Raw genomic sequence first — 21,773 nt, 5'->3', positions numbered from 1 at the left:
CATAACTTTTTCTTTCAACTCAAAGTAAGAAGAATGCACAGTTTGTATATGGGGCACTCTGTTCACTCTGATAAATGGTCCCTGATACACATTCATGAGGCTCTGTCTCCCTCTTCCTCTCACCTATTTTCGTGCTGTTTTTATACACACAGCCACTAGGTGGTGTACCCTTCTAGGCTGAAAATGTTCTTACTGGGTTTTACCATTTTCAACAACAAAACAGGGAGGCCTAGGAAATCAAAACCAATTTAATTTGTTTGGTTTTTGGCACTGGCTAAAAGTAGCTCCCCAGTCCATCTCCCTTTCCCCACCCCCACTATAGTGCTATACATCGTCTGAGCTAAAAGAATTACCTCATTTCCATATGGAACTTTCAACGTGTTGAGCAAAAGGAGTAAAAAGACTACTCTTTCAATATCTACTATTCATGAGGCATGTATTTCCATTTGGGGACTCTGAGAGGGAAAAGGTGGCTGACCAAGAATAGAATTTCGGAATTTCTGAGTCTCCTGGCTAACTCCCATCATCTAACCCCCCTTTATTTTTTTGGCTGTACTGGGTCTTTGATGCTGCGTGGGCCTTCTCTAGTTGTAGCGATGGGGGGCTACCCTCTAGTCGTGGTGCACAGGTTTCTCATGGTGGTGGCTTCTCTTGTTGCAAAGCACTGACTCGGGCACGTGGGCTTCAACAGTTGCTGCTCCTGGGCTCTAGAGCTCTGGCTCAGTAGTTGTGGCTCAGGAACTCAGTTGCTCTGAGGCATGTGGACTCTTCCCGGAGCAGGGATCAAACCCATGTCTCCTGTACTGGCAGTCAGATTCTTTGCCACTGAGCCACCAGGGAAGCTCCTATCCCCACCTTTAAAATAATAACTATAAATAGTTTAATATAGCTGAATTGGTATCTATCCTCTGACTGTGGCTGTCATGTCTGCTTAACTAATGGCATGATCTGGTTTGGCCTTTTCCTGTCTGAAGTGATCAAATCTAAGGTTCAGGTATTAGTTCAGTTCAGTCGCTCAGTCGTGTCTGATTCTTTGCGACCCCATGAACCACAGCACGCCAGGCCTCCCTGTCCATCACCAACTCCCGGAGTCCACCCATGTCAATTGTGTCAGTGATGCCATCCAACCATCTCATCCTCTGTCAGCCCCTTCTCCTCCCGCCCTCAATCTTTCCCAGCATCAGGGTCTTTTCAAATGGGTCAGCTCTCCGCATCATGTGGCCAAAGTACTGGAGTTTCAGCTTCAACATCAGTCCCTCCAATGAACACCCAGGACTGATCTCCTTTAGGGTGGACTGGTTGGATCTCCTTACAGTCCAAGGGACTCTCAAGAGTCTTCTCCAACACCACAGTTCAAAAGCATCAATTCTTCTTCACTCAGCTTTCTTTATAGTCCAACTCTCACATCCATACATGACCACTGGAAAAACCATAGCCTTGACTAGATGGACCTTTGTTGGCAAAGTAATGTCTCTGCTTTTTAATATGTAGGTTGGTCATAACTTTCCTTCCAAGGAGCAAACATCTTTTAATTTCATGGCTGCAATAACCATCTGCAGTAATTCTGGAGCCCAGAAAAATAAAGTCAGCCACTGTTTCTACTGTTTCCCCATCTATTTGTCATGAAGTGATGGGACCAGATGCCATGATCTTAGTTTTCTAATGTTGAGCTTTAAGCCAACTTTTTCACTCTCTCCTCTCACTTTTATCAAAAGGCTCTTTAGTTCTTCATTTTCTGCCATAAGGGTGGTGTCATCTGCATATCTGAGGTTACTGTTATTTCTCCCGGCAATCTGGATTCCAGCTTGTGCTTCATCCAGCCCAGCATCTCTCATGAGGTACTCTGCTGCTGCTAAGTCGCTTCAGTTGTGTCCGACTCTGTTGACTCCTCCGTCCCTGGGATTCTCCAGGCAAGAACACTGGTTTCCTTCTCCAGTGCACGAAGTCGCTCAGTCGTGTCCGACTCTTAGCGACCTCATGGACTGCAGCCTGCCAGGCTTCTCCATCCATGGGATTTTCCAGGCAAGAGTACTGGCGTGGGTTGCCATTGCCTTTTCTGATGATGTACTCTGCATATAAGTTAAATAAGCAGGGTGACAATATACAGCCTTGGCATACCCCTTTTCCCATTTGGAACCAGTCTGTTTTTCCATGTCCAGTTCTAACTGTTGCTTCCTGACCTGTATATAGGTTTCTTAAGCAGCAGGTCAGGTGGTCTGGTATTTCCATTTCTTGAAGAATTTTCCACAGTTTATTGTGATCCACACAGTCAAAGGCTTTGGCATAGTCAATAAAGCAGAAATAGATGTTTTTCTGGAACCCTCTTGCTTTTTCGATGATCCAGCAGATGTTGGCAATTTGATCTCTGGTTCCTCTGCCTTTTGTAAAACCAGCTTGAACATCTGGAAGTTCACGGTTCACATACTGCTGAAGCCTGGCTTGGGGAATTTTGAGCATTACTTTACTAGCAATTGTGTGGTAGTTTGAGCATTCTTTGGCATTACGTTTCTTTGGGATTAGAGGTTCAGGTATAGTGTGAATTCAACAGTGAAGAAGACAAACTCTAGGCTGGCTCTAGCTCAGACAAAAAAAAACCTCCACAAAGTCCAACTCAGCTCACCAGAAAGGCAGGGGGTTTGGTGTCAATAAAGAATGCTGTTTACTTGGTCTTGACCCTGTGCATTCATTTCCCTCAGGAATCTTCTGGGGCAGACTGGCTGATCAAAGACCAGATTCTGATCTTAATATCATCCTAATTTTAACAATTGAGCTATTTTTGAGAAAGAAACATAAGACATTCTATTTCCATGTTTTAAATCTTCAGAACATAAAATTCTAATAATAATAAAACATTCAAACTCATGCTTTTACAGTTTTTTAACAAGTAAACTGAATTTACGAAAAATAAATGGTATATACGGCCCCAATTTTTTTTTACACATTTACATTAATAAGCGTTGAAAACATAAGTCCTTAAAAATTGGTCTAGGCTTATTATAAGTAAAATACCAAAACAACAAAAAAATCCTACAAGCTTGTTGTATTTCATTTTGCAAAAGACAGTCACTAAAGGCTTACTGAGTGCCTTATCAGGAAAAGCACAGCATTAGATACCTCGTCTACAGGTCCACACTTCCCCACACCAGTTCTCATAACTCTATCGGAAGGCATGTACCCTCTGGTGGTATCTGAATTTCAATAGGATTGTTAAGAGTAACACTGACCTAAGAGCACCTAAGTAGGAGACGCTTCCTATAGTGGGCACTGAGCAATCCCTTACGTAACTCTGGGAAACAAGGTGCTCCCACCCGGCTTCCTCACCTCTTTATTCTGCTGAGTTTGCTGCCACCTCCAGCGCCGTTTTAATGCTTCCTTCTCGGCTCCCTTATCCATCAGTGCATACAAAGCTTTCCGCAACACCAAGTCCCGATCGTGGAAACCCCACATCCCTATGGCAAGAAAAGATAATGGTTAAGACACCTTTTGTATTACTTCCCTGGTAGCTCAGTTGGTAAAGAGTCTGCCTGCAATGCGGGAGACCTGGGTTCAATCCCTGAGTCGGGAAGATCCCCTGGAAAAGGAAATGGCAACCCACTCCAGCATTCTTGCCTGGAGAATTCCATGGACAGAAGAGCCTGGTGGGCTATAGTCCATGTGGTCATAAAGAGTCAGACACGATTGAGTGACTAACACTTTCACTTTCAAGACACCTTACCTTGACTCAACTCCACTTATTAATTATGATACACAGATTCTGGCATGAAGGATATCAGGCCTGAAGCCCCGGTTCAAAGAAACTCCTGCTATAATTCAGCAGAAAGGTAATCAGGAAAGAAAAGATGTTCCTACTGTAGAGGCTCAGAAACTTTTGAGAGCCTAAAAGCAGAGGATAGACCACATCCTACAAACTCCTGACAAGAAGACTTTTTTAAGTCTTTATTGAACTCCTTACAACATTGCTTCTGTTTTGTTTTGGTTTTTTGGCCATGATGCATGTGGGATCTTAGCTCCCCACCCAGGGATCAAACCTGTACCCCCTGCATTGGGAGGAAGTCTTTAACCACTGGGCAAACAGGGAAGTCCCAGAAAGCCTTTACTCTTGATACCAAGTCTAACAAATTAAAATACAGAGTAGAAATTTGCTGGCAGTCCAGTGGTTAAGAACTCCATATTTTCACTGCCCCAGACTCTCATTGCTGAGAGCCTGGCTTCAATTCCTTGCTGGGGAACTAAAATCCTGTAAGCTACATGGCTCAGACAATTTTTTTTTAAAGCTAAAAAATAAATAAAACACAGAGTAGCAGCAGACAAGATGGGTCTGGCACATGGCAATCAGCATCAAAGTTTGAGGAATGGTTGGAAAATGGGGACTTTTTTTAAAAAACTAAGGCAAATAATATACTGAATTTTAAATAGACATAACAATTTAAAGTAAACAAGTCAATAATTAATATCTTTGTATGGTGACAGACAGTAACCAGACTTAACACAGTGATTATTTTGAAATATACAGAAATATTTGAATCACCACACTGTGTGCCAGGGTATAACAGTGTTATAGGTCAATTATGGAGAAGGCAGTGGCACCCCACTCCAGGACTCCTGACTGGAAAGTCCCATGGATGGAGCAGCCTGGTGGGCTGCAGTCCATGAGGTCGCTAAGAGTCGGACATGACTGAGTGACTTCACTTTCACTTTTCACTTTCATGCACTGGAGAAGGAAATGGCAACCCACTCCAGTGTTCTTGCCTGGAGAATCCCAGGGACGGGGGAGCCTGGTGGGCTGCTGTCTATGGGGTCGCACAGAGTCGGACATGACTGAAGTGACTTAGCAGCAGCAGCAGCATAGGGTCAATTATACTTCAAAAACAAACTCACAGAAAAAGACATCAGATTTGTGGTTACCAAGGGCAGGGGGTGGGAGCAGGGAGAACTGGATGAAGGTAGTTAAAAGGTACAAAGTTCCATATATACAAGACTAAGACTACTGAGCACTTAGGATGTAATGTACAACATGATACATATAATTAACACTGCTGTACATTATACATGAAAGTTAAGACAGTAAATCCTAGAAGTTATCATCATGAGGAAAAAATAATTTTTTCTATTTCTTTAATTTTGTATGAGATGATGGATGTTCACTAAATTTACTGTAATCATCTCATAATGTATGCAGGTCAAATCACTATACTGTATATCTTAAAACATACAGTGCTGTATGTCAATTATATCAGTACAACTGGAAGTGAAAAAAAAGAAAGAAAAATACATTATTCCAGATTAGACATACATAACCTAGAGGGCTGGGACGGGGTGGCAGGTGGGAGGGAGGTTCAAGAGGGAGGAGACATACATATACCTATGACTGATTCATGTTGATGTATGGCAGAAACCAATACAATATTGTAAAGCAATTATCCTCTAAGTAAAAATTAAAAAGGTACATTAAATAAAGGTTCATTAAAAATTAATATCAAAATAAACAAGTCTCATGGGGTCTGATGAAAACATATCTTTTTTATATACCAAAAGAATGAATATTAAGTAGAATTATATATATACACAAACAGTATACTACTTGCTTTCTGCTATTCATTACTTTTAGGGGTCAATTCTCAGAGTGGGACTTGTGCTAAATCCCGTGCTCTCCATACAATTTCTCAACAAAAGTGAACAACCAGGACAAGGTTCTTTTATCTTCTCCTGCACCAGCACACACACATACATACACCTTGCTCTGAGCCATCACTTCTAAGATCAAGGTTGGTTGGCTCAAGTCCTTCACATGAGATTTAACTATTGCTTCCTATCTGTGAGGGAATGAAGGGCCATTCTCATGACTCACCAAGAGAGGCTGCGTGCAGGAGGCAGTTTCCATCTCCAGTAGTTGCCAAAGGAAGGAGCCTTTGACAGGTGGGGTCCACACTCACCCACCAGTTCAAACGCCCTACAGAAACACGAGGAAAGGGAGATGAGCAGATTATCCATTAAGCTCTCTACTTTTTTACTTCTAATACAAGACTCCAAGCTTGCCTCTTCTAGAAAGCCTACCTAGAATCAAACCACCACTCTATTACTCTGTGTATCTTCTTCACTTATATCTGATTCATCAAAATTTGGTGAGTATAACTGGTTAGATTAGAGGTTCTTAAGTGGGGCCAATTTTGTCCCCAAAGGGACATATGGCAACATCCTGAAATGTTTGGTTGTCCCAAATGGTGAGCGGGATGTTACTGGCATCGAGTAAGTAGAGGCCAGGAAGGCTGCTAAACACAATACACAAGGCAGCTCACACAACAAAGAATAATCTGGTCTTAGATGTCAGTAGTGCTAAGACTGAACAACTCTGGGATGGATGATGGGGCCAAGGTCATAGACTGCAATAAAGATCAGCACAAATAGATCACCAGTAAAAGAAAATCAACCCAACACATATACTCCAAGTGTCATGCAAGTATCATATATGACAGTAAGCAAGTCAGCATGCATGTGGTATGATTTTAAAGACATGAGCAATAAAATAAAGTACTTAAACACCTAAGAAAATGAGTCTCAGTTCTGTAGTCATCCTACAATTGTCGACCTGTTACTTACATAAAGAAAATATTGTATGAATGATGCTTAAAAATGTTCTTCAATTACTGAAAAGTCTACTGAAAGAAAAACTGGCCTATAATCATACCAGACAAATGACTAACTACTTAAAAATTATAAATAGATGTGCATGATTAGTATGGAAGGGTACAAAATGAAAAATAAGGGTTTCCTTTCCATGCCAACTCCCATCCCCCAGACCTGCCATGGGAGTTAATACCCGACTAGGTTTCCCAGAAATCCCAGCTGCCTCATCCATTATACCAACTAATTTTAACAATAATTTAAGACAAACATAATTGTAAAGGTAAATAAATCTTTGGGGAAAAGTTTATATAAATAAATGTGACTTAGTTAATCACCACTATGTATCATCTACAACATTGGTTCTTTCTGTTCACAAGGTGCTTCAGAGCCAATTATAATTCACTTGTATTTTTTTTTATGTACTGATTTTTAGGTATTGATTCCTAGGCCTTTCACATGTGTATCCAGTTTCCCTTCCATCAAACAGGAAATTTCCAGAGCCAAGTGTCCTGTTTGTGTCCTTTCTTTAACTTGAAGAAGCGTAGCTCAGTACACGTCTCTCTGACTGACCACTGAGTTTGACTGCCATCAATCAGATCACAGGCTTAGACTGGAAGCTGCTGGTCAAGCCTGGCCCCTCGGCAGAGGGGTGGAGGTACAGCGGGAAGGACGCGCTCACTGACCTGCCTGCTCCAAGGCAACCAGCATGGACTGCTCGATGAGGTCTCTCTCTATGAAGCTGCGAAAGTCTTCATTGTACACAGTGAGATCTGGAAGCTGGAAGGCACAGATGGGCATTTCCAGGGGGTGCTCACTGCTCCCCCCACCCCCACCATTGGAGGAGACATGGGACCGGGCCAGGGAAACAATGCTGGAGCTGGCGTGGGAGATGCCCCTAGACAGGCGTTTTTCTGCAATGAGAAATGGAGTCACCTTAGAACATACAAAACCCACTCAAAGAACTTTCCATTCATGTGGTGATGGTTACCTCTTGACAAGGTTTCCACTCAGGGAAAAACTATAAGTCGAACTGGCTACCAAATTTCACGACCCTCTTTCTCATGCCAAATATAATTGTGAAATATAGAAAGTGGCATTTTCTCAGGCACTCGCATTAGCACCAAATATACATTCCTCTTTCTACCCTTTTTGGAATTTGCCTGAACTTCTTCTCCCCATGACACTGTCTTCTGCTTCCATTTCACAACATAATAGGGACCTATTCATTTGGCAACTTGGTCATTGTTTGATGAGAGGAAGAGGGAATAAGGGAAACAGAATTCCATTTGGCTATCAACAGACTGAGTCAAAAAATCTTGCTGATAATTTTCAGGGTCTTGGAGAATGTAGAAAAAGGATTTCCATTATAGAAAACTAATGACATATGTATACTTATAGCTGATGCACATTGTACAGCAAAACCCAACACAACATTGTAAAGCAATTATCCTCAAATTAAAAATAAACAAAAAAAATTTTTAAATAAAATTTATTTATTTAAAAAATTAAACAAATTTTTTAAAAAAGAATTAATGACAAATCTTACACATTCAGGAACTTTCTTATCTACCATCAATAACATTTATTTACACAACTTACTACAATTTTTCTTGATATATTTATCAGGAATTTACAGTATAGTCAATTCTTACTTAACAGAGGAAGGCAGTAATATAGACAGTGCCCCCCCAAATTATGTAATCTGTTTTGAATACATGGCACTTATAATTCTCCAGCAGATATTCCATTGTGATCGTAACTTACTCAGTATAGTATTACAATTCATTTGCATGGCCTAAGTTATATAGAGACTATCAAAAGACCTAAAAATCATATTGAGTAGCAGATTTTAATCCAATATTTGCCAGGGATGATGCACAAAGTAAGTAAAGAGTCAGTCTAACACTATTCTATAGTGATGTTGTTTTTTAAGTTCTTTTTTAAGGTGTTTTAAAAGTACCACATGCCCATGTAAAAAATAAAAAATACTACCAAAAGGTTTCAAGTGTTAAAAAGAAATCTCCCTGTCATTCAAAATTCCTGATCCCCTCCCTAAAGGGGACTTTCTGTATCCTTGTACAATTTTTTTATGCACATAGATGTGCACATAGCTTTTATAATAATTTTTAAAACATAAACAGGGATATATTATACTGTTTTGCATCTTACCTTTCTCAGTAAAGAGATTTTTCTAAACAAGTTCCATCACATTCTACTTAATTCTTTCTAATGGCTGCAAAGTATTCCACGATATGGATGATTACCATTTATTTAACCACTCCTTTACTAATGGGTATTAAAAGTTGTTTTCAAGCTTTAACTTTCAAGCTTTACACTACCTGTCTGTCTACTTATGAATCATGTATGTATTTATTTAAAAGGATACACACACACAGATACACACACACACACATGATAAAATCTTCCCAGAAACAAAATTGCTGAGACAGAGTATACATGCATTAGAAAAATTTGACAGATAGTAATAAACATTAACAAAATGCCCTCCAAAAGAGTAGGTGATAGTGATCCTTTGAATTCTTTCTGTGTACTTTATCTTGACAATGAGATTGTTACCCTTCTTCTCTCTCATAGTATCTGAAGAAGGCTTTTAATCTGGACAGTACTCCAGATACAAACAATGAGGGGTTCCAGCAGCTGGAGGACTGAGTTCACCTCTGATCATTTGACTGGGGAGGTGGGAGAAGAAAGGAATCATTTCCAAAGAATCAAGAAATTCTCTGGTTAGCAGCCATCTCACTTCCTTTCTATTTCATATACAGAAACGGCCCTCAGCACCCCAGTACCTTGAATGATGTCATCCTGCCGCTGTAGAATGGGCCGGGGAGGACGAGTAGACTCTCGATCAGAAAACCCTTTCTCAGGGGTCCTGGAGCCACCACCCCCTTCACTAAAGGGTTGGGGCAGGTTCCCAGCATGGACCTGACGTAGCTGCTCGAAATCACTGAGGGCGGCACTCACATCCCAATTCTTTCCTGTCAGGATACAAAACAAAAAGTGAATTGGGTGCTGAGAGTACAGGAAAATTGAGGAAAGACACAGAACCATCATTCTAAGCATCTTACCAAAACTAGCAAGCATATATTCATGTACACTCCAGTCTTCCTTTTCCTTCCCCTACTCTAATTTCCTTCAACACATTTCAGTCTGGAATACCACAACTTCTTTATTTATTTGCTGTTTGTTTTCTAAGAAAGCTCCATGAGCACAGAACACTGGTCTCTCTAAACTGAAAAGGCCCTTGGAGACCTAGTAATGTCATTTTACAGACAAAGGAAGTCTTAAGAAGTAGAGTTACTTGCCCAAAGTCACAGCTAGTTTGCACCAGGGCCTCAGCAGGACACAAGCCAGGTCTCCTAGTTCTGAGATCCAGAGAGTTCTGGGCCTAGATGTGCTCTGGGGTGTCCTAAGTCACCTGAAGTTGTACACAAAGTTATAAGTATGTGCATTTTTCTAAAGAAAGAGCTGATAGCTGCCATCAGGCTATCCAAGGGAATTGTTAATTCCCTCAAACTTAAGAATCACTACACTTTTTCCTTTGAAAGTTAACTCTGGTTGTAGTGTAAAGAACAAATTATAGAGGGGAGGGACTAACAGTAGACTCAAATGATAGATCTGCTACCACAGACTTTTTAAATTGCTTTCTCCAGTTAAACTAGCCAATAAATAACATGTTGCATAACTGTTCACACTTCCTTCTGCTCTGTTTCATTCGTCACCACCTTAATTCAATTCCTGTATCACCTAGTGCCCACCTCCAATCTATTCTGAAGGGTCCCATGAGATTAATCTCTCTATAGAACAATTCTGATCGTTTTAGTTCCATAATCAAATTTTTTTTTAGTGGCATACACCACTGCCTACGGAATAAAGCTTAGGCTCTTTTGTTTGACATTCAAGGCTTTCTATGACCTGGCCTACTTTTCTAATCTTTCCTCTGTGCTTCAAGCTCCCTGGCTATGAAAGTAGAGATGATTCCACATAGAGCTGTTATGAAGATTAAATTAATTGAAAGCACTTAAAACACAGCTTGGCATAGCTTGGCCACAGAAAGCATTATACATGTATTTACTGCCATTGCTGTTACGCTTCTTGTTGTAATTATAATTCTCCAGTTAAGCCGTATTAATCATCCATGCTGGATGAATTTACTTCTGAACCATCAGACTCACCATTTGCTCTAACTCCTTTTGCTCACTCTGCATCAGTCATACTGGCCTCTTTGCTGGTCCCAGAAACTTGCTAAGACTGCTCCCACTTACAGCCTTTCACCAACTAGTCCCACTGTCTAGAAGGCTCTATCTCCATTATGTCTACACAGTCAATTCCTTAACTCCTTCAGGTATTTGCTCAAATGTCACACTCTTAATAACTTAATAAGACCTACCCTGACTACCCAATTAAAAATCACAACCTGCCTCACTATTCGAGATCATTTTTTGTAGCACCTAACGCTTTATAATATAGTACTTTACAATTTACTTGGTTATCATGTTTATTGACTCTTATTCTAGAATGTAAAGGCCGAGATTTTTGTTTGTTTTGTTTTGTTCAAGCATCTAGAACTTGGCACATAATAGGTACTCAATAAATATCTGTTGGAGAATGGTGGACTTTTGTCCTGCACCAATGAATGAATAAATGATCTGTCTTGAGCACTGGATCATTATTTCCAACTGCCTGCTAAACTGCTTAAAATAAAAAACAAACAAACAAACAAAAAAAAATAAACTGCTTAAAATCAAGTCCTCCTAACAGTCAATATGACTAAAACTGAATGCCCATCATCTTCCCTCCTAAAGCTTAATTCTTTTCCTTCTTCTGTATTCCCTGAATCAAGAATGGCATCTCAACCCCTCCAGGCCAGAAACTATAGTCGTTTTAGCTCTTCACCATTCCTCAGTCCCTACTTTTCCTCTTCCCTCACTCTTCAATTCTCAGGGTTGTTTGTACCCCTAAAATCTCTCTCAAATCTATTCTTTCTTGTCCATTTTTATCATCACTGCCCCAATTCAAGTCCTCATATTGTCACCCGGTCTTTGGCCTCCCGGGAGGTGGCTCTCTGGTCTCTTTACTGCTAGTCCCTACCCCCTATAAATTGTTCTTTACACTATAACCGGAGTTAACTTTCAAAGGAAAAAGCAAGAGACAGGAAGAGACAGAAAATGAGGATCAGGTCCTTTGGTTCCCTTTCTAAATTACGTCTTAAATCCACCCACTTCTCACTTTGTTGTAATCCAAGTCACCATCATCACTCACCTGAACTATGACAATATTCTTAACTGACTTTACCACTTCATTTTTGGCCACCTTCCAGTCAGTTCCAGTATCTTTAATCAGTATCCTGTTCAAAGACTTAAATCCAGTCATTTCACTCCCCTGATCAAAATTCTTCACCAGCTTCCCACTGAACATACCCTGAAATGCACAACCCTTACCATAGCCTACAAAGGCTCTCTGTATCCCGCTTCCCACTTACCTAACCAGCTACCTACCACTTTCTTGTACTACTCTTCCTATCTCAATCAATATCAGTGCCAAACTCTTTCACTTTAGGGCCCCTGTATAAGCTACTTTGTCTTGCTATTCCTATGCACCCTTTTGGGTTCAGTTCACATGTCACTTCTTCAGAAAAAGCCTTTCTGCACTCTGTATCTAAATTAGGTTTCTCTCTTAAACTTCCACAGCACCCTCAACTTTTCTTTCATAGCATGAATGTGTGTGTACATGGATGTGTGTGCAACAGAGACAGCATGCAAACATTAACTTGTAACATACTTGTTAAGAGCCCAACTCTGAAACCAGATCACATAGGTTCAAACTCTCCTTCACTTCTTGGACCTCAGGTTTTTTAAAACTGGAATACTGGAAAAATAAAACCTATTTTGCAGAATGGTTGTTAGAATAAAATGTTTCAAGTAGCTCACACATCCTAAACACACAGAAGTGTTCAACACATGCTACAAGTGGAAGCGAAGGCATATGAGTTGAATCTAGAAGGATGAGAATTTCAGGAGAATAATGAACGAAGGGACACGCAGACTTACAAGACAATTTAATATGATCAGGAAAAGGTGACAAGTCAGGCCTGGCTGGAGCACAGGCACTGTGGCAAACAGTAGTAGGAGATGAAACTGCAAATGTAAATTAAAGGCAAAGCCATTTAAACCCTGATCTTCCATTTCTAAATCAACACTAGTCTCACAGGTAGCTAAGTAAATGTCAAACTGCCACACCTTACTAAGGACTGACAATCTAAAAAATTACCTGTGTATACTAAGAACTGGCCCATCCCCCAACATGTTTACCTAACTGTGTCATTTTTTTTTTCCTAACTGTGTCATTATGTATTTTCATCATCAAAAAGCATCTGTTAACTATGACTCCAAACAAAGAATCCTGCTGAAATGATGCCAAGCCTAAATGATCTTAAAATTTAGAATATTCACACTTCCGTGTGTATATACAGATACAAGTAAACAAAAGCAGCAAAACGAAAACATTAAATTAATCCACTCTATACAGAATGATCCATATAAGTTAGGAAAGGAAAGAAAAAAACAAATATGGATGATCCCAAATATGAAAATCCAAGCCATTTATATATAAAAAGGAAGTCTTACAGACATAAAATTATGCTTTTAGTGGACTCATCTCAAATTTCACTTGTATTACCTAAGCATAAATTGACAGTGGTGAAAAGCTACCCAAAAATTCAAGGTGAAAAAGGAATTTTACATTTTAAAATTATGGGGGGTCACACACAAACTAGATTATTAGAAGTAACTTAAATGTAAGGCCTACCATACATGAAGTATCTTTCTGGTCACCTTACATTCCAAATTATCCTAACAATAAATAGCACGTTTTACTGTCTCTCTTCTCATTCTCCCCCAAAGACTCCTTACCTTCCAGAAGATCTCGGGCCAATCCTGGTTCTGCTCCTGTGGAACGGACAAAATCCGACAGGACAGCATCCATGTCCAGGGTCATGTGATCATTCAGTACTTTCAAGCAGCTGATGTAGGGAGGACATAGATCAAAAGTCAAGCCTCCACCTGAGGAGGAAATAAACACATAAGGCCTGACGCACAGTGGAATGGGATGATCACAGCCCAGTATCAGAAGCTTCCTAACCAAATGGGGAAACTATTCCAGCTCATTCATTTCAGCTGAATTTACTATAAAGAGTAATATGGTTTCCTAATTCCTTATTAACGTTAGTTGTTTTCCCTTTTATTACATAAGTTTCAGGTGCCCAGCAATATAGTTCAACATCCATCAACACTACAGTGATCACCATCACAAGTCTAGTTATCATCCATTCATTACATACAGTTCACCATTTCCCCTATATAACGCTCCTCCTCTGCCATTCTAGAGTATGCCATTTCTATTCCTCAGTTTGCTTGTGCAAACTAATGGAAGGCAGCAGCGGACTCACATCCTGAAGAACTTCCCACCTGTGCTATCCCCTAACATAGCACTTGGTTTATTTCTTTTCAGGCACTCAATATATTTTGAAATTATTTTAATTAGCTGCTGTCTAGCCGCCTCCTCCAATACACAAGTTTCTTGAAAGTACAGAGCTTGTGTGTCTTATTCATTAACATATCCCCAGCATGTACCCCTTGGCACCCAGCCCTCAGTAAATATTTGCTGAATCAATGATACTACACACTGAATAACTTTCAAGTTGACTAGTATTCTCATGCTAGCTGAGGAAATGGGAGGAGCAAACGGATATCTGAAACTACTCAAAATAAAGCACTCTGCAATTACGCAAAGCAGGGTAGAGATGCCAAGAGTTCCTAACAAAGGTCAATCTTTGTCCACTAATTTCATGAACCCAGGAAACATGCTTTTTCTCCAATCAGGACAAATGACTGCCAAGTAAGTTCACCTGAAAAAGGTCTCTTCTTCAGACTTGACTTTGGCAGGAACTATGTCCCTGACCCATCAGCCTGGCACCAATCCACATTCCTCTGAAGTTAGCAGTCCCAGCTGAGGAAGCAATAACCAAGAGAAGAACAACTTCTCACCAAAATTTGCCGCTTCAGACAGGTTTACAGTTCTCTGCAGAAGAGGGCTTGTTCATAAAGCCACCAGGCACATACCTGCCCCACCACACCCAGCAATCCCCTGCTCTAGGGGAAATGCCAAAAGTGGAGTTCCCAAGGGTAGCAGGGTGGCTCAGGTGACTGTCTCTCCAGAAACATCTCCTTCTAAACAACCTAAACGCTAAGGATGATTCTCAGGTACTTTCTCATCACACCTCCCCAGACCCCAAGACACAGCTTACTTATTGGTGTGATCAGATCCTAATTTTCTGCATTCCATAGAAACAGTAAGGCAAAGAAACAGCAGTGATTTGTAGGTCATAAAACCAGCAGGCCACTAACTTAATAACTTCACACAGGATTTTTTTTTTTTTGAGAGGGAGAGACATGACAAAATAGAAAGTATTCTTTCTGGTTCTGTTCCAGGAGGCCAAGAAGTCCAGGAGTAGAAAGAAATGTTTAATTCATATCTGTAGCCCCAACATCTAGCTCAGAATCTACAATATTGTAAATATTGTAGACAGTCAATAAATGCCTGATGAATAAATGATTAAATTACTAACTGAACCTCTGCATCAGCCACCACCAAACTAATCAATTCCAGGTTTAAAATTCAGATCAGAAAGTCAAGGGTACTTCACCTTTCACATCACCCCTCTCTAATGGTCTGTCCCAGTCTCAATCCATCTCTCAAAGTTTTACAAACTCTCCTTTCTAAAGAGACGTTAACATACTGTCATTATTTCTACCACCCTCATATCATATGACTTTTACTTACACCTATATATATTAGCTAGGTGACTTTGGTCAAATAACTTACAGGGTCTCAGTTGCCTCTTGTATATCCTAGACTTGGATTTGATGACTTCTAAGATCATTTCTGGGTTTAAAAAAAATAACTTCAGTTCCCTAAAGCTTCATAAATTATGATCCTTACATTCTCTTTTGCTCTGCTTATTATCAATGTCTAATTTACTTCCATTTCAATATCACAATTGTCAGAAATTATGACAATACATAAAGAACTTTTGGCTGTGAAAGGAAGAGAAGCAAAAAGCAAAGGAGAAAAGGAAAGATATACCCATTTGAATGCAGACTTCCAAATAACAAGGAGACATAAGAAAGCATTCTTCAGTGATCAGTGCAAAGAAATAGAGGAAAACAATAGAATGGGAAAGACTAGAGACCTCTTCAAGAAAATCAGACATACCAAGGGCCCATTTCATGCAAAGATAGGATCAATAAAGGACAGAAATGGTATGGAGCTAACAGAAGCAGAAGATATTAAAAAGAGGTGGCAAGAATACACAGAAGAACTATACAAAAAAGAGCTTCACAACCCAGGTAATTACGATGGTGTGATCACTCACCTAGAGCCAGACATCCTGTAATGTGAAGTCAAGTGGGCCTTAGGAAGCATCACTACAAACAAAGCTAGTGGAGGTGATGAAATTCCAGTTGAGCTATTTCAAATCCTAAAAGATGATGCTGTGAAAGTGCTGCACTCAATAGGCCAGAAAATTTGGAAAACTCATAGGACTAGAAAAGATCAGTTTTCATTCCAATCCCAAAGAAAGGCAATGCCAAAGAATGCTCAAACTACCACACAATTGCACTCATCTCACACACTAGTAAAGAAATGCTCAAAATTCTCCAAGCCAGGCTTCAGCAATACGTGAACCGTGAGCTTCCAGGTGTTCAAGCTGGTTTTAGAAAAGGCAGAGGAAACAGAGATCAAATTGCCAACATCTGCTGGATCATCAAAAAAGCAAGAGAGTTCCAGAAATATATCTATTTATGCTTTATTGACTATGCCAAAGCCTTTGACTCTGTGGATCACAATAAACTGTTGAAAATTCTGAAGGAGATGGGAATACCAGACCACCTGACCTGCCTCCTGAGAAACCTGTATGCAGGTCAGGAAGCAACAGTTAGAACTGGACATGGAACAACAGACTGGTTCCAAATAGGTCAAGGCTGTATATTGTCACCCTGCTTATTTAACTTATATGCAGAGTACATCATGAGAAACGCTGGGCTGGATGAAGCACAAGGTGGAATCAAAATTGCCAGGAGAAAGATCAATAACCTCAGACATGCAGATGACACCACCCGCAGAAAGTGAAGAAGAACTCAAGAGCCTCTTGATGAAAGTGAAAGAGGAGAGTTAAAAAATTGGCTTAAAGCTCAACATTCAGAAAATGAAGATCATGGCATCCGGTCCCATCACTTCATGGCAAATAGATGGCGAAACAATGCAAACAGTGAGAGACTTTATTTTTAGGGGCTCCAAAATCACTGCAGATGGTGATTGCAGTCATAAAATTAAAAAAACGCTTACTCCTTGGAAGAAAAGTTATGACTAACCTAGACAGCATATTAGAAAGCAGAGACATTACTTTGCCAACAAAGGTCCGTCTAGTCAAAGCTATGGTTTTTCCAGTAGTTGTGTATGGATGTGAGAGTTGGACTATAAAGAAAGCTGAGTGAAGAAGAATTGATGCTTTTGAACTGTGGTGTTGGAGAAGACTCTTGAGAGTCCCTTGGACCGCAAGGAGATCCAACCAGTCCATCCTAAAGGAGATCAGTCCTGGGTGTTCATTGGAAGGACTGATGCTGGAGCTGAAACTCCAATACTTTGGCCAGCTGATGCGAAGAGCTGACTCATTTGAAAAGACCCTGATGCTGGGAACGATTGAGGGCAGGAGGAGAAGGGGACAACAGAGGATGAGATGGTTGGATGGCATCACTGACACAACGGACATGAGTTTGGGTGGACTCCGGGAGTTGGTGATGGACATGGAGGCCTGGTGTGCTGCAGTCCATGGGGTCAGAGTCAGATATGACTTGAGTGACTGAACTGAACTGAACCTCAAATTCAAAATGCTAAGTTACTAAATAAATTAGTTCCTTAGATAAAATGCTTAAGAACTGAATTACTTCAAAATTTACAGGTGAATGAGTGGTTTCCCCCTCTTCTAATACAGACAAGATTCTTTCCTCAAGCCCATTTTACACACACACCATCTTAGGTCACAGGAGATGGTAGCAGTCCAAATAACTTAAAACACATGAATAATCCAAAACCAAGAGCATACCTGCAAAATGAATTTCAACTTTATCTCTTAAAAAAAAGTAAAGGAACTAGGTAAAGCCACTTTAATAACTTTCTGAAACAATGTGGGAAATACACAATACAAATGGTGGTGGTGGTTTAGTCACTAAGTCGTGTTCAACTCTGCAATCCTCTAGACAGTAGCCTGCCAGGCTTCTCTGCTCATGGGATTCTCCAGGCAAGCATACTGGAGTGAGATGCTATTTCCTTAACAATCAACAAAAAGGTGCCCAACAGAAGAGTGAAGCTGATTAAGCCACAGGTTCATAGGCAATTTCCAAGCCAACAGAGGCTTCTGAGTGAGAGAAGCCAATGAAAACCATCAACATCATGGCATCTTGGACCTCACATGCCAACACAGCAGGTCAGTCTTTTCCAAATACAGTTTTTAAAAATAATTTCAAGGTCCAACATTATCTAGAATGACTTGCTCAAAGATTCAAAGCACTAAACCAAACTTCTTGGCAGCACATTCTTACATTTGATGTCTCCAAGGTACATGCCATGGACTCCACCCTCACCCTACCCAACAGGTGAGGACTGCAGCCTTTTTTTCACCACTTCCAACACCTGGCTTGAGCTTCTCAAATTCCAAATGGGACTATCCAAATGGGACTTCTCAAATTCCAAATGGGACTAGGTGATGACGAAGACTCACAGTCCTTGGCTCTCGGCACACAGAAAGGAAAAAAAGAAAACGCTGGCTTTCAAACTCTCAAATGAAACAGAAGAGGCACTCAAATATTTGTTGATTGAATGGTGTTTTGACAAATCTAAATCAGAGTCAAATCCTCCAGTCTTCCAATCAGAGGGACTCTGTGTGCTCGTTAGTGCTCAGTCACTCAGTCATGTCCAATCTTTATGACCTCATGGTCTGTAGCCCGCTAGGTTCCTCTGTCCATGGAATTTTTCAGGCAAGAATACTGGAGCAGGTTGCCATTTCCTACTCCAGGGAATCTTCCTGACCCAAAGATCAAACCTGCGTCTCTTTCATCTCCTGCATTGGCAGGCAGATTCGTTACCACTGTGCCACCTGTGAAGCCAATTCTTGGATGAATCGCCCGTAGTTTTAAAATCATTGATCTGGACTGGTAAGCAACTCTTCTAACTTTCCCAGTTGGTGGAGAAATCACTAACATTTACTACAAGTTAAAGGAAGTTTTCAAGTTGAAACATGAAGCTTGAACTTCTTCAGCAAAAAGGGACTGAAGCAATAATGTAATCCAATGTCAGCCTCCACGCAAGAATCCTTCTACTGCATCTTTGACAGATAAATCATCCTATCTCCACAAGAGTACAAGTTCTGATGGAGACTCATTTCTTTGCTACAATGTCCATTTTATTGTTGGACAGCTCTAATTGTTAGAAAATGCTTTTCTTAACTAAATCACCAGCCTTCCTCTCTCTTTAACATAATGGTGCTTGATCTCTTCTCCAGAACAGTAAAATCTACTTCCAGAAATGATGGAATTTTCATGGAAAATGATTATATAAAGCATTTCTTTCCATAAAAATTTGTTGTAGGTCAACACTAGAATGTTATCATGAGCCAACCAGTGGCCTCTTTTTTTTCTTTTACAAAATTCTTCCTTATATCAGTACTTGCTATTACCTGTATTCATGCATAAACGATTATGCCAACCCTATATTACAAACTCAACAAGTAGAATAAATGAAGACACATACCTTGTTCAAAGTTCACTTCTGCTACTATCTTTGCTTCTCATCCCTACTTCCACTTCCATGCTCTCTTGAAGTGAGGATAGTAACCAAGAAAATAAGTCAGGCTTCCCTGGTGGTCTAGCGGTTAAGAATTTACCTGTCAGTGCAGGGGACATGGGTTTAATCCCTGACCCGGGAAGATCCCACATGCTCTGGAGCAACTAGGCTTGTGTGCCACAACTACTGAGCCCGAGCTCTAGAATCCGCAAGCCGCAACTACTGAAGCCTGTGCTTTGCAACCAGAGAAGTCACCACAATGAGAAGCCTGTGCAACAAAACCAGAGAGAAGCCCCAACTTGATGCAACTAGAGAGAGAAGCCTGCATGTAGCTAAAAATAAATAGATAATTTAAAAAGAATAACAAGTTAATATTAAGCACTTTCAAAAACACTTCTTATTCATTAACAACAAAACTCCTGCCGCAGGCTTATTATTCCCAGTTTACACAGAAAGGAATAAGGCTTGAAAAGTCAGGTGGGTTACCCAAAATCTGAACCCAGACATTTTGAACACATGCTCTCTCTACTGTACCATACTGCTTCCAAGTGTGTCTGCTAAGTCACTTCAGTCGTGTCTGACTCTGTGACTCTACAGGCTGTAGCCCACCAAGCTCTTCTCTCCATGGGATTTTTCAGGCAAGAATACTGGAGTGGGTTGCCATTTCCTCCTCCAGGGGACCTTCCCAACCCAGGGATCAAACCCCTGTCTCTTATGTCTCCTGCTTTGGTAGGTGGGTTCTTTACCACTAGTGCCACCTTTAGGGACAGTCATTACTGGTTCCCAGAACTGCACTGATTTTTAGCCATTATATTCTTTCACCACAGGAAAGTGCTGTGCCCATCTCTCATGTTTATTAATGACTCATGACTCTGCCTTATATTCTCCTCAGTTCAAATCCTATCACCCTCCTGAACAATTTCAACACCCACCTGCAAAATCTATCCAGCATTTCTGCCTTAAAGTTTCATAAACTCATCAAATGCCAAGATCTTCATCTGTACCTCAGCAATTCAGACCCACCATGCCCTGAAACCATTCTACCTCTAAATCTTCAATTCCCAACATCTTACTCTGGCTACAACCTCATTCCCCTCCAGCTGTTTCTCTCTACTACTAAACCTGCTATCTCACCTCAGAACATCTTTGCCTCAAGACTAAACCATCCAATTCTTCATCTTATTCATTAATTCAACAAAAATTAATGGAGTGCCTACTCTGGGCTAGACACTATGGTCAGGATTAGGAACATAACCATGAACTAGATGTAATCTCTATCTTCACAAAGCTTCTAGTATAGAGGAAAAACACACAAAATTTCACAAACAACTGTGATTATAATAGGGAGAAACACTGGGGGAGGGGCATTATAGCATATAGGGAATCAAGAAAAGCTTTCCCAAGGAAGTGCTATTATATCTAAGAACTGAAAAATAAGTAGGAACTGGAGACAAATTGGGAAAGAAAGAATGCTCTGAGTGGAGGAAACATATCAATGTTCTGTGGCAAGGAGGTACAGAGAGGTGAAAACAGTGAAAAATGAGAACAAAGGGGGGCCCAGTGGACCCTACTGAAGACTGAGATCTTATTAATATCCTAAAAGTAAGGAGAAGCCTTTGAAGAGTGATAGGCAGGGACAGGACAGAATCAGATTTAAAATACTAAAAGATCACTCCAGTTGCAGTGGGAAGAATGCTTTATAAGGAATACAAGTGGATTTAGGGAGAACTGTTTAGAAAACTATGGTTAAAATGAGATGACAGTGAGCTAGACTAGGATGAGAGCAGAGAAGATGAGAAAAATGGTTAGATTTCACTTTGTCCTTTCTTGCCTATCTAAACATAAACATAATGAGTGATCACTTTATTCTCCCATAAAAACCTAGTTCCCTTATCCTTTCATCTGCACAATCTGGATAGATCTCACATTCAACTTCTCCACTACTAAATGAGGCTATTGTACAAGACAAGAGCCCACAATAATACAGAGTAATATGACTACAGATATATCGTGTTCTCATTCCTTTCAATGAGACACTGCTTTCTTTTGCTTTAGTACCTAACCAGTCTTCTCGGCTACTATCCTATCCCTTCACCATTCTCCCTGAGCCTCCCACCAAATCCTTATCACCTCCCTTACTCCCAGTAGATGACCTTTCTTCCAACTTCACAGAAAAAAGTATGAAACAAAGCAAGGGGTGTTCCTTCAGATTTTCCTCCTGCCTTATCTGCTGG

At 40.4% G+C, this 21,773-nt stretch overlaps 1 protein-coding gene across 2 annotated transcripts in view; it reads right to left on the bottom strand.

The window, feature by feature from the left end:
• Positions 1-21,773, bottom strand: part of OTUD7B (OTU deubiquitinase 7B) — a 59,692-nt gene that overhangs the window by 13,818 nt on the left and 24,101 nt on the right. Inside the window, exons 1-6 of one of the 2 annotated variants that reach the window (XM_061408112.1) lie at positions 14,549-16,311; positions 13,554-13,703; positions 9,432-9,620; positions 7,308-7,535; positions 5,849-5,950; positions 3,322-3,449 (exon numbers count right to left, since the gene is read on the bottom strand). In XM_061408112.1, coding sequence (XP_061264096.1) covers positions 3,322-3,449; positions 5,849-5,950; positions 7,308-7,535; positions 9,432-9,620; positions 13,554-13,638 — 732 coding nt within the window. In that variant the 5' untranslated portion in view covers positions 13,639-13,703; positions 14,549-16,311. Of the gene's footprint in view, positions 1-3,321; positions 3,450-5,848; positions 5,951-7,307; positions 7,536-9,431; positions 9,621-13,553; positions 13,704-14,548; positions 16,312-21,773 lie in introns of those variants that run through there. The other variant, XM_061408104.1, reaches the window with a different exon arrangement.

The sequence above is a fragment of the Bos javanicus genome, chromosome 3 (genome assembly GCF_032452875.1).
Source record: "Bos javanicus breed banteng chromosome 3, ARS-OSU_banteng_1.0, whole genome shotgun sequence".
Lineage (NCBI taxonomy): Eukaryota > Metazoa > Chordata > Mammalia > Artiodactyla > Bovidae > Bos > Bos javanicus.
The sequence above is the reverse complement of the archived record's forward strand: the minus strand, read 5'-3'. Positions and strand labels throughout refer to the sequence as shown.